Genomic DNA, 11,675 nt, shown 5'->3' with positions numbered 1-11,675 from the left:
AGCAGGATGTGACATCGATGAGGGGCTTGGGGGGTAGCACCCTGGTGCCTCAAAGAAGCAGCCCCTTCTCCCCAGGCAGTGAGGGTGGGGTTCCTGTGGGGCTGGAGTGGATGTGCTGTGACGTGGGGGACAGGGAGGGAGGGTTTCTTTCCACACTTCTGGCCACGCAGACTCCCTGGCTTTCCAGTGTGTGGGGAATGTGGCTCTGGTGGCCTGTTCCAGGTCGTGGTTGGCATCATACTGGGTGGAAATGTTCCCCTGCTCTGGAAGGTTCCTCCTGACTGTGGGGTGTGTGGTGTCCTCAGACCCCTCCTTCCTTGGCGCCCTCCCGTTGGCTCTGACCCTCCATCCTGCCTTCCCCACCCCCACCAACACACATGTGGTCATTTTTCTTCAGTTCTAGGACTTGCGTGTTTCACTTTCTCTCCTCTCTCCATGAATCATGGGGATTTTGGAACGTTCCCCTGACCACAGAAGCCACCACATCCTCCTTAATGCACACAGAGTTTGACCTCTCTCCCCTCCAGCTGGTTTCCATGTCTAACTGTCTCCTGGACGTGTGACGTCCACTCGTTGGAAGATGAAAATTTCTATGTGAACTTTCATCTAAGTTTTCCCCTCCTTGGAGGCTTGGGTAGGTGGAGTTAAGGGAAAACGAAACTCAAAGCTAAATAAAAGGAGTCCGGACATCTAGCCAGCAACACACAACACTTCTGGACAGAAGGATGGCTTCGGTGAGTCCCCAGAAAGGGTTTTAAACTTTCATTTTAAAAGCAACAGTGACAGTCTGTTAGCAGGAATTATGGGTGCTGTCCTTGTGGGCCAGAGCTCAGGCAGGGAGGGACAGGGCAGGTGGAGGGGCAGGTGGTCTGCAGGTCTGGGGCTCCCACACAGCAGGAAAGGAACCCTGGTCTTAGTCTAAGAGCCCAGAGGCTTCTGGGTCTCACAGCAGGTGGGTTTGGGTTCCCTGAGCGCTGGCAGCCCCTGACACCTGGCTGAAGGCTTTGCTTTACCCAAACCAGGCTGCAAGAGTCACCTTGTGAAGGAGGACGCGGGGACTGATATTCCAGCTGAGATCAGAGGGGAGTGTGCAAGCGGGGGTTAGAGTCCAGAGATGGAGTTCTGTTTTTAATTTAATAAATCCCACAATAATATGTGAATGTATTTTCCTTCTTGAAGAAACCAAATCAGAAAATCCAAGGGAGGTCACAGAGGAAAGGGACCAGGGGTGGGAGGAGGGGAGTGAGGGGAGGCGTTGGGGAGTGACATGGGCCAAAACACACTGCACCCTGGGTGTGTGTGTGTACAGGCAGCACACACCCATTGTGTGTACAAGTGTAATGCACCAGTGATAACTTGTGGAAAGAGAGTAAAATAAATAACTGAAAAAGAAACCAACAGCAAGTCGAAGCCATGGGCATGAAGGATGGCGGCTCCCTGGCCTCTCCTTCCCTTGGGCAGCTTGGGCTGCGCTCTGCCAGGTGCATGTCTGTGCAGTGGCTGGTGCGCATAGCTGCCTATGAGTGCTGCTTTCTAGCTTTGCATGTTGTTGTAGTTTGTATTGGGTTCCCTGAGGACACTTCATCTAGACACGCTTCAATCTTTCCCTTTACTTAAATGTCTTTACTAGAACCACTTTCACTATATGTGTACTTCTTTTTTTTTTTTTTCAGTACTAGGGATTGAAACCAGGACCTTGTGCATGCTAGGCAGGTGCTCTACTGCTGACCTACCTCCCCAGGCCTTTTTAAACTTCATAATGAGGCCATGTCTCCTTCGGTTGCCCAGGCTGGTCTCAAACTTGTGACCTCCTGCCACAGTCTCTCAAGTCACTGGATTACAGGCGTTCTAGAGCACTGCCAGAAGTTATTATCATTTTGATGCTCAAAGTAGCCCATCTCTGGTCACGATGACTCTTGATCCTTGTTGCCAAGAACTTTAAATTGCACACTATCACCCACCAGACCTCCCGGGAGCTGGCATCCTCATTCTCTCTGCAGCAGCTCAGCTCCCTGACAAGGGGCACTGGCCCCAGAAGCCTGACTCAGTTGAGTTTGGGGAGGGTGCTGGTTGCCTCAGAATTTGCCAGAAATACAAATCACTCATGCAAACTTCAGAAGGGAACCGTCTCCCTCTGACCTCCAAACACATCCTGTCTTTCATTGCCTGACTTTGCCGGAGCCCAGACTCCAGCTGCCCCAGCTCCTCGGGCCCTCCTGGAATTGTTCAGGCATAGACGTTGGAAACTCTGAGATCTCGGTTTCCATCTGACCCTTTTGATCTCTAGCCAGGTTCCCTAACCATCCTGAGACCCAGTCTTCTCATCTGTCCATGAGGGTGGTGGTAGTTCTTATTGAAGCAGTAATGGACAATGGGGGGTCACGTGTGCCCCAGTGTTTGGCACGCTGGGCTCTGTACGTGGGACTCTGGAACTCACAAGCATCACTGAGACCCAGGCCCATGGCTGGTGGCCCTTACGGAGGCCTTTTAGGCTCCTTGGGAATCACATGGTCACGTGCAGATACACACATGCTCTGTGCATAGAATGTGCTCTCTGCAGCTTGTGCACACGCCTGCCCACACTGCTGTGCTGCAGACCTGCTGCCATGGCCCCTCAAGACAACCTTGCCATCTCCTCCTTGTCCTCAAGCACCTTTCCAGACTAGCAAGCCCACGGTCAATGGAGAGGCTTCCCACCTGTGTGAGGAGAGATCTCTCCACCATGTTTGCATCAGGTGATGAGCAGAGGGATTCTGTAGGCCTGGGATGGGGCTTCTAGTAGGTCAGGTTCTAGAACATTCCATGGGAAAGGCCCCCTTCAATCTGTGCCTGCTTTTTCTCTTGCAGGGTGGAACACAGCTAAAAGTTGGAGACCTAATTGAAATTTTTCGCTTTGGCTATGAGCACTGGGCCATCTATGTGGGAAAGGGCTATGTGGTCCATCTGGCTCCACCAAGTAAGCATGGTTTCTCTGTTAAACTCCAGGGCTGAGACCAAGAGTATGAACACAGGCACAGTTATGTGCTGGTGCTCAAGCCAGCTGGCAGAGCAGGCACTCAGTCGGCACTGACTGAATAAATCTCGCTCTCTCCCTGTGGCTGTGTCTCCTGCTAGTCCTCCTTAGCAGTGAGTTCGGGACGGAACATTGACCTGTGTCCATTTAGAGTGGGGCTCAGTGCCAGGTGAACCTCCTGTAGTTGAAAAGCATCCCTCCAAAGATCCAATACCCTGTGTGTGGGGAGTTCTGGAAGCTGACACAACAGAAGGAGTCCCTCCTTCCGAGGGTTCACACCTGGCTGCAGGTGCACAGGGCAGTGGTGTGGGCCTCCAGCTCCCCAGCACCAGTCTGGAATCCCGGCCCCTCTGCCTCCTGACTGTGGGACCTGACGAGTGGCTGCACCTCACTCAGCCCAGCGGCACCTCAGAGGAGCAGGCTAGGACTTCCTGTCTCCAGGCCACGAGGGCGTGGCATGAAGGAGGCAGTGGAAACCTGGTGCAGGGCCTGGCCGGGTGCGGAGGCCTCCTTCCTTCTGACTGAAGCATCCTGGCTTTAAGGGGTGCGCTGAAACCCCCTCACCTGCACAGAGGGTCACTGTCCAGTCATCAGAATCCCAGCAGAGCTGGTGTGGATAGCCCCTGGGCAGTGAGGAGACAGTCAGGTTAGAGGATCTGAGCGTCTGTGGCACCTAAGCCGTCCACACACTCCAGACTCTGAACGCAAGGTGACAAAAGCTCAGCTCACAGCAGTGGTCACAGCCCAGGGTGTGCAGCGTCATTAAGGGAGGACATTCTCCCCGAGTCTGGCCACCAGGAGCCCGCCCTCCTTAGGCTGTGCTGCTGCCTGGGCTCCCTGGTGGGCCTAACCTGGACAGCAGGTGCTGCTCACAGGAGAGGGAGGGCTGTCGAGCTTAGAGCTGGCTGTGGGGAATCAGGACAGTTCCCTGTTAGGGCTGCATGTCTTTGCCCTTTGTTCTTGTTGGTTGCAGCCCTGAGGACTGAACCCAGGTGCTCCAACACTGAGCCCCACGCCCAGCCTTTTTAAGATTTATTCTGAGTCAGGGTCTCACTGCATTGCTCAGTTGGCCTCAGACCAGCATCCTCCTGCCTCAGCCTCCCGAGTGTCTCAGATTACAGGCAGGTGCCCAACAAATTGCCCGGCTGTGGGGTTTTGGTCTACATTCCGTCCTTCGTCTTATTTCCATTTCTGTAAAAAATCCCCAAGGTTACTCTTGATCCCTGGATCCCTGACCCCTGGATCCCTGTATGTTTATCCTTCAGGGAACTTTGTAGATGGCAATCCAGGACTGACAGATCCTTCACATGGTTCAACTGAATACAGTTTTGGCGGCTTAGTGCTCATAGAAATCGTCTGAAGAGCAAGTGGCTGGTGACAAACTTCATGTCTCTTGAGAGCACACCTCATGTAGGGAATGTTATTAGTGCAACTAGGTGGAGAATAATACCAAGTGTGGAGAGAACATTCCAAACCAGGTCTCTAGCAGCCAGAGTCAACCAGTTGATTTGGGATCTGTGTCCACTGATCATGTCTCCTTGTTCACAAGAAGTACCTGGATCCATCCTTTAGATCTTTTAGGTTCTGGGCAACAACCCTGCTTTTCTTTTCTTAGAAGCAGCATTTGTCCTCAGTAAAGGCTTCAGTTCCTTCCTGTTGAGCAGTTAGGCGATCAAGAGCTGCTTTGTTATGCACTGTTGAAGCTAAACTGCTATGTCAGGCTGTCTTCCTTGCAGAGCAGGTATTGTATCGTTAGCGCTCTTTCCAGGCCCTGCAGAGATATTGGTCAGGGATTTCTGTAATGCACAGTCACCCACGTAAGGGAAGGGTGTGCTGACAAACGATGTCATCCAGAACTTCCCTTCATACTCAGCTCTGGAAGCCCTGCCCGTTGGTCTGTCCAGCGTGCACAGCTGCCATCTGCCTCCTCGATAGGTCCTACCACAGAAACACGCCGTTTGCTCACAGAGTTCCATTGACTCTAACTTCGGGTTCAGTCAGGGTCCTCATACTATATATGAAGGAATCATTTTCACTTTCTAAATTTAGTTCTGCATCATTCAACACTGGACTCTGTATCTGCCACATGAATCACATGGAAAGAATTAATGATAGAGTAAGTCCAGGACCTGCCCAAGTCAGGTCCCATGACATCAAAATTTTCCAGGTACAGGGCAGGCAGGAAGTCATTAGAGCCACCTGAGCCAGGCCTGGTGTACTGCTGCTTTCCAGCGCCGCCCCAGGGGGAATGAGGCTGGTTGAAGACGCTATCAAGGGGAGGAGGCCAAAACTTTCTGAAAACCACTTACTCTCCCAATTTGGCAGTGAGCTGTCTGGCTCAGGGCCAGCTCTGAGCCACTGTGGCCCTACCCAGCCTGAGTGCACTGTTTCCACAGGTGAAGTGGCAGGGGCTGGGTTGAGCAGCAGCATGTCCATCACGGCTGACAGAGCCATAGTGAAGAAGGAGCTGCTGTCCGTGGTGGCCGGAGGAGATAAGTACCGGGTCAATAACAAGCACGATGACAAGTATGAGCCACTGCCACCCAAAAAAATCGTCCAGAAGGCAGAGAAAATGGTGGGGAAGGAAGTCCCCTATTCAGTGACCAGCCAGAACTGCGAGCACTTTGTGAACGGGCTGCGCTATGAAGTTTCCCGCAGTGACCAGGTGTGTCCTCAGTCTGTGTCCCCCTCCCTGCAACCAGACCATTCCCCAGTGGACAGGGGCTGGGCACCTGCTGTGGGATGGCAGTGCCACCTGGGATGGAGATGCCAGAGGTCGGGGATCAGGGAAGCTGGCAGTGAACAGTGGGATCCAGGGGAAGGGCAACCTGGTCATGTCAGGCATAGGAAACTCCTCAGATTTCTTGGGCCAGCTGCTCCCTCTCCTTCCTCTGCCAGGGTAGCTCTGTAACCTGAGAGCAGCCACAGCCTCTGTGTAAATGAACAGGCGAGGCCGTGTTCTGGTAACACTTGATTTATTTTTTGATTTATTTTTGTACAACGATGTGGCAGGCTAGATTTTACCAATGGGACTAGTCTTGGATTAGCAAGTCTTGTTTAAAAGGACTTGAAGTGCTGGGACTGTAGGTCAATGGTAGTTCACTTGCTTAGAGTGCATGAGACTCTGAGTTCAGTTCCTAGAACCACAATAATGAATGAATGAATGAATGAATGAATAATTAAATAAATAATAAAAAAACAAAACAAAAACCAAAATCTTTGACAAATTATGTTATACATTTTCAGGTGACAAACATTTCAAAAATCATGAATGTAAAAGATTTATAGGTGATGTAACATTGTGTATTTTGCATCCATAATTCCAGTACAGATTTTTCTTGCCCATGGTCATTCCCTCTGTGATGTGGATGAAGAGGACAGGGCCTCTGGGTCTTCTCTGAGCTGCAGGTTCTTTGTACAAGTATCTGGTCAGAGTCCTGATGTGACCCCGCCCCTTGTCTTCTATTGCAGGTGACTGACGCATTCGCCATCGGTGCTTCCTCACTTCTCTTTGGTATTGCAGGAATTTTCGGAACGATGCTGGCCAGAAGCAATCACTAAAACTAATAAGTCCACGGCATTATCTTGGTGGCACCAGTTAGCTTGGGGGAATTTGAGCAAATCGGTGAAAAGTAGTTTGGCCTAGAGCATTAACTCTTTGTAATCATGAGCGCTTGATTTCATGAAGCTGAATCAAAGCATAGGAAGCTTTTTCCTGAGGGAGATTAAGCTGGTGCCAAATTCTATTAAAGAGCTGGTTGCACAATGTCATAGTCTCAATGTTTGTGTCCCCTGCCACCCCAAATTCATTTGTTGATGCCCTCACCCCCAATATGATAGTGTTTGGAGGTGGTGTCACTGGGGGGGGTCACTAGGTTTGGAGGAGGTGGTGAGGGTAGGACCCATATCCTGGGGATAGCGTCCCTATAAGAAGAAGAGGCCAGAGCTCTCTTTCCCTCCCTCTGCCATGTGCAGGCTTAGTGGAAGGGGGCCAAGTGTGAGCCAGGGAGATCTCCAGACACCAGACCTGCCACACCTTGGCGTTGGATTTTTCAGTTGCTGTGGCTTCAGAACAGTACAGTTTGTCCCTTAGGAACCCATGCTGTAACACAATTCCCCGTAAGAGTTGGGACCAGATTAATATTAAGAGGCGGGACCAGGATCAATCCATTCATGTGGATTAATAGGTTAATGGGTTGGTAGTCTGGTGCCTTATCTCCGAATGAGTTTCCTATCAAAGCCACCTTGTCTCCGTGTCTTAGCTTCCCCGTCTCTGTCCATGTGATTCCCTGCAATGCCTCAGGACTCTGTCAGCCAGAAATACATCTCCAGATGTGACCTGTTGTCCTGGGACCACACCATGAGCCGAAATAAACATCTTTTCTTTATCTTTTACCCAGTCTGTGGTGTTTTGTTATTAGCCCCAGAAAACAGACTAAGACCCCCATCTCCAGAACCGCGCTGCGTGCAGAAGTCTGTGGTTTAAGCCGCGCCACCTGCAGCACACTGTCACAGCCTGCGCTGTAAACACGGACTTGGCCCTTCACGCTTTCCTGCTTCCTTCCTCCTCTCGGAGGGTTGTTTTGTGTTGTTTTGTTTTGTTTCAATGTAGTTAATGCTGTGGAGACATGCCAGGGACAGAGGGGAGACCGAGCTCCCTGATGGGTAAGAACGGAAGCCGTCCGTTCAGCCAGGGCTGGAACCTCGTTGGCTGGAGTTGCGTGGAAGAGCCTTGGCCTTGAGTGCGCCCCCTTCCTCTAGCCACTCTCCATTCCAACAACGGTCGGCACCACTCTTCCCCTCTGCTCTCCACGTCTCACTCCTGCCTGGTCTCTTCTGCCCCCCCCCCCCCCCCCCCGAGCTCCTGCTTCCTGCCACATCCGCTTGCCGTGACTCTGGGGCCCGGATCCCACACTCCCGTCCGCTCTGCTCTCCCTGCCCTAGTTCAGCGCCACTGTGCTCGGCTACCACGTGCTCCCACGCGAGTTCCTGGGACTATCTGTTTGGTCAAGTGCAACACGCAGCTTTGCCTACCATTGGCTGCTCTTTCATCACACGACCCCCTGGGTAATGGGCTCTGCCCACTGCGGTCTGTCACATAATTCCCACCTGGCCACAGAAGCAGTTTCACTAGGAGAGGATTGCGGGTCAGTCCAGGTTCATGGCTAACACTCCTGGTACAGGGGCAGTGGAGAATCAGGTAGTGGGGTAAAGCTGGCTCCAACTTTGGCCCCTCAACAACTGCAGAGAGCTTCGATCTTGTACTAGAGGAGATTCATCGTCTGGAATTAGCAACTGGAGCTCACAGTCATAAGATCTGATTCCCAATGTAAGTAACACTGTTATTTGTAAAATTAAAAATGTGTGAATCAAACTTATTTACTTTTTTTTTTTTTCATGTATCAAATGCTCCTTTTCTTAGCAGGTATCAGGAGTGGTTAGAGAGAAGCAAAAGTGCTATGTCCCCTCCAGCTCATTCCTCCCCTGGCCAGACCCCTCTGTCTGTGCCTGTGATGTGGAGAAAGAAGACCAGCTCCTGTGACTACTGTGCTTGCAGAGCCAGTCATCATTTTTTCTTTTTAGGCAGTGTGGGGACTGAACCCAGGGCCTTACATATGCTAAGCAAGCACTCTACTACTGCACCATATCCCTAGCCCTACAGACCCAGTTCTGGGAGCCTGAGTTTGTCACCCACTATAGCAAATGACGGTGAGCTACCGCAGGTCACACACAGAGTTCTATAGTAATACTGGTCCACCCGTCTGAATGAGTTCATGCCAGCTCTTGCTCACATCTTGCCCTCAGTTAGTGAAATCATATTTCAGAGCCATTTATTGAACAGGCGATCACCAAGGAGTCACTGGGCCATTCATCCATTTTGTCCTGAAAGCTGAATGAAGACACACTCCTCTGTCCTCCTGGGTGCTGTAGCCATACCTCACATGAAAGCTTCACTCAGTGCTGATACTCAAATATCAGCATTAGGCAACTAGAACCCCATACAGATGCTGGCCATGCCAGATGCATTCAAATGCCAATCCTAAAGGCACAGCTCCAAGCCTGACCCGTGTTCTGTCACCTCAGAGTTGGGTAGAGTCTCTACAAAATTTTAGCCAATCCACATCTTATAACTAATAGTAATTTCACCTGGGAGATGTCATTTTCAACCTCCAACTGTGCTGGGTATCAAGTCCTTAATTTTTCCAAAGAAATCCCACCTCCAAAATTCAATTTACTAACTAGAAAAACATCTGGTGATCAGATGTTGCTATAGTTTGGATAAGAGATGCACCCATCCCAAAGCTCCTGTGTTAATGCAGAAATGTTTGGAGGCACAATGATTAGATTGTGAAAGCTTATTCTGTCCATACTGCTATGATGGAATTGATTGTGCTGTAGCTATAGACAGGTGGGGTGTGGCTGGAGAAGGTGGGTCACTGAAGTCATGCCCTGGAAGGGTTGTTCTTCCCTGAGAACCCTTCCTTCTTCTCTCTTTCTCTGCTTCCTGGCCACCATGAATGGAACAAAGCTCCTTCATCATGCCTTTCTGCCATGATGTTCTTCCTCGTCTATCAAAATTAAGCGCACGTAAAATTAAAATTTTAAAAATGGATCCAAATACTTTTAATTCACATGATTTAAAAAGGTTCAACTTAAATTGGGTAAACTAATAGGAGTAAAATGTCTTTGAAATTAACTCTCAAGTCTCTAGGTGGTCAAACTAATAAAATGTTGATGTTTATAAATGTCTAATATCAATTGTTTCTGGGACTTTTCTTCAACAGGAAAGAACTGGCAAATACTGTTCAATACTGTTTATATAGACTCATGAAACAATATATGTAAGCTTAAAATGATATTTAAGGAAGTCAAAGATCAACATCAGAAATAAAACACTTAAGATTTGTGAGGGGCCACGCCTTACCTCAGATAAGGCTCTGCCTCCCAACTTGCTGCATGTTAGAGTTGCTCCAAAATAAGCCAGTCTTCAGGTTATTTAAAGTTATGGTCAAAGGATTGGTTCTTGCTGTGGAATCACTGTGATCTCAAACAGGGGATATAATATAGAGCTGAAATGCTCAGCCAAAATTCAACATAGCTGTTATACAAGCTGAATGTACTTTTGCTCTTGCTAATTTCATTTTGTAAAACTGTTACCTGCTAGTTTTACAGAGGTACTGCTTCAAGAACACACAACCTTGGTAACTTGTGATAATAAGGCATCACCTACAGAACAGATAGTATGTAGTGGTAACCTTTGGTACTAATACAGACTCCACTTAAAGAAAAGGGTAAATAACTGTAAAGTTACAGACATTGAGGTTAAAGACCAGTACTCTTACTTTATGACTGATGAGACTGGCTTGCTGGATGGTTAAGATCAAACTTAAAGATTGAAATTACATACAGAGATTATTGACTTCTGTCATCTTCATGATATTCATTGACTTGTTCCAGATGCTACAACATTTATTTTGTATTAATCTCATTTCAGTACTCATGTCTTTTTGTTCTTCTCTCACCCCCAGATGACTTTACAACCTGCTCTTCCCCAACCAGACTTCTACCATGGACTCCTCCATTGACTCGGTTTCTAAAAGTGAACTCCAAACTGCTTGCCCCATGCTGCCCCCTTCCAGCTCAAAACAGCCAGAGCAGATGTTGCCCCCTTTCCTTTCAGCAGTAAAGAGTTCCTAAAGCAAAAAGGAGGAATGAAGCCAGAACAGGGAACAGGCAGTTAGTGTAGAAAGAGGGGATCAAGTCAAATGGAGGAAATGGAGGGCATGAAAGCCATCTGCCTCTGGAAGTTGGAGACTGCCCCTGGGAAAATGTAATATCAAGGATCTGCAGAGCCCGTTGATTACCAGATTTACCTGGCTGAATCACGTTGGCCCTTCCCCTGCCCATTCACTTCTCACTTTATGCATCTCACCTGCAAAACTAGGCCTGATCACATAGGCATAGAGATAAGGGGGAAAGAACTGGAGAACAAAAGAGACCTTAACCTATAAAAGATGTAAGGTGCCCTCGCTTCCTGGGACTTTAGAACATCAGCCGTGGTCCTCTTCTCCCTCACGGGAGAGGTCCATGTTATCACCTTTAAATAGAACCTGCTTAATCTGTTAAATCCTACTACAATGTTAAGATTAGTCTGTATATTCTACCTTATAATTCTTGCAGTTCTTAAATGTTTGTGGTCCATTTTCAACAAGAGACTCATGAGGATTCAGGTCAATCAGGTCCTCCTGAAAGAATCCCTTATCCAAATTAATAAAAATGGGGGAAATGTTGGGAGAAATCCTAGTTCTTGGCTCGCAGCAGTTAATGTCTCAAGTGTGTAAACTTGCAGAGAGGAGCATTCCCCTCTGACCACTTATGAAAGTAAACAATTGCCCCCAAATTGACCTCATGTTACCAAGGGAACCTATATAGGGGCCTGGTGGTCTGATCCCCCGTGGCACATTGTGATTGGGCAAAAAGTTTATAAAATGTATGGATTTTCCTACAATAAATGAGTTTGCAGGCTGCTCGCCACAAGCCTGCTCCTACCCAACTCCTAGGGTCTGGGTCTTGACACCACAGCTCTTACCTGCACCTGAGCTAGCCTGGCACCCCCTACAGGGATATAGAAGTATTTTGACACCTTCCCCCAAGAGTGGAT

General features: G+C 49.0%; 1 protein-coding gene across 1 annotated transcript; it reads left to right on the top strand.

Moving 5' to 3' along the window:
• Positions 1-412: 412 nt before the first annotated feature.
• LOC306638844 (phospholipase A and acyltransferase 2-like) lies at positions 413-7,762 on the top strand. Its single transcript, XM_079102245.1, has 4 exons — positions 413-734; positions 2,848-2,956; positions 5,410-5,678; positions 6,485-7,762. Exons 1-4 carry the CDS (start codon positions 726-728, stop codon positions 6,572-6,574), a joined length of 477 nt encoding a protein of 158 aa, XP_078958371.1. The 5' UTR covers positions 413-725; the 3' UTR covers positions 6,575-7,762.
• The last annotated feature ends 3,913 nt before the right edge of the window (positions 7,763-11,675 follow it).

The sequence above is a fragment of the Sciurus vulgaris genome (genome assembly GCF_902686455.1).
Source record: "Sciurus vulgaris genome assembly, chromosome: 11".
Classification (NCBI taxonomy): Eukaryota; Metazoa; Chordata; class Mammalia; order Rodentia; family Sciuridae; genus Sciurus; species Sciurus vulgaris.
The sequence above is the reverse complement of the archived record's forward strand: the minus strand, read 5'-3'. Positions and strand labels throughout refer to the sequence as shown.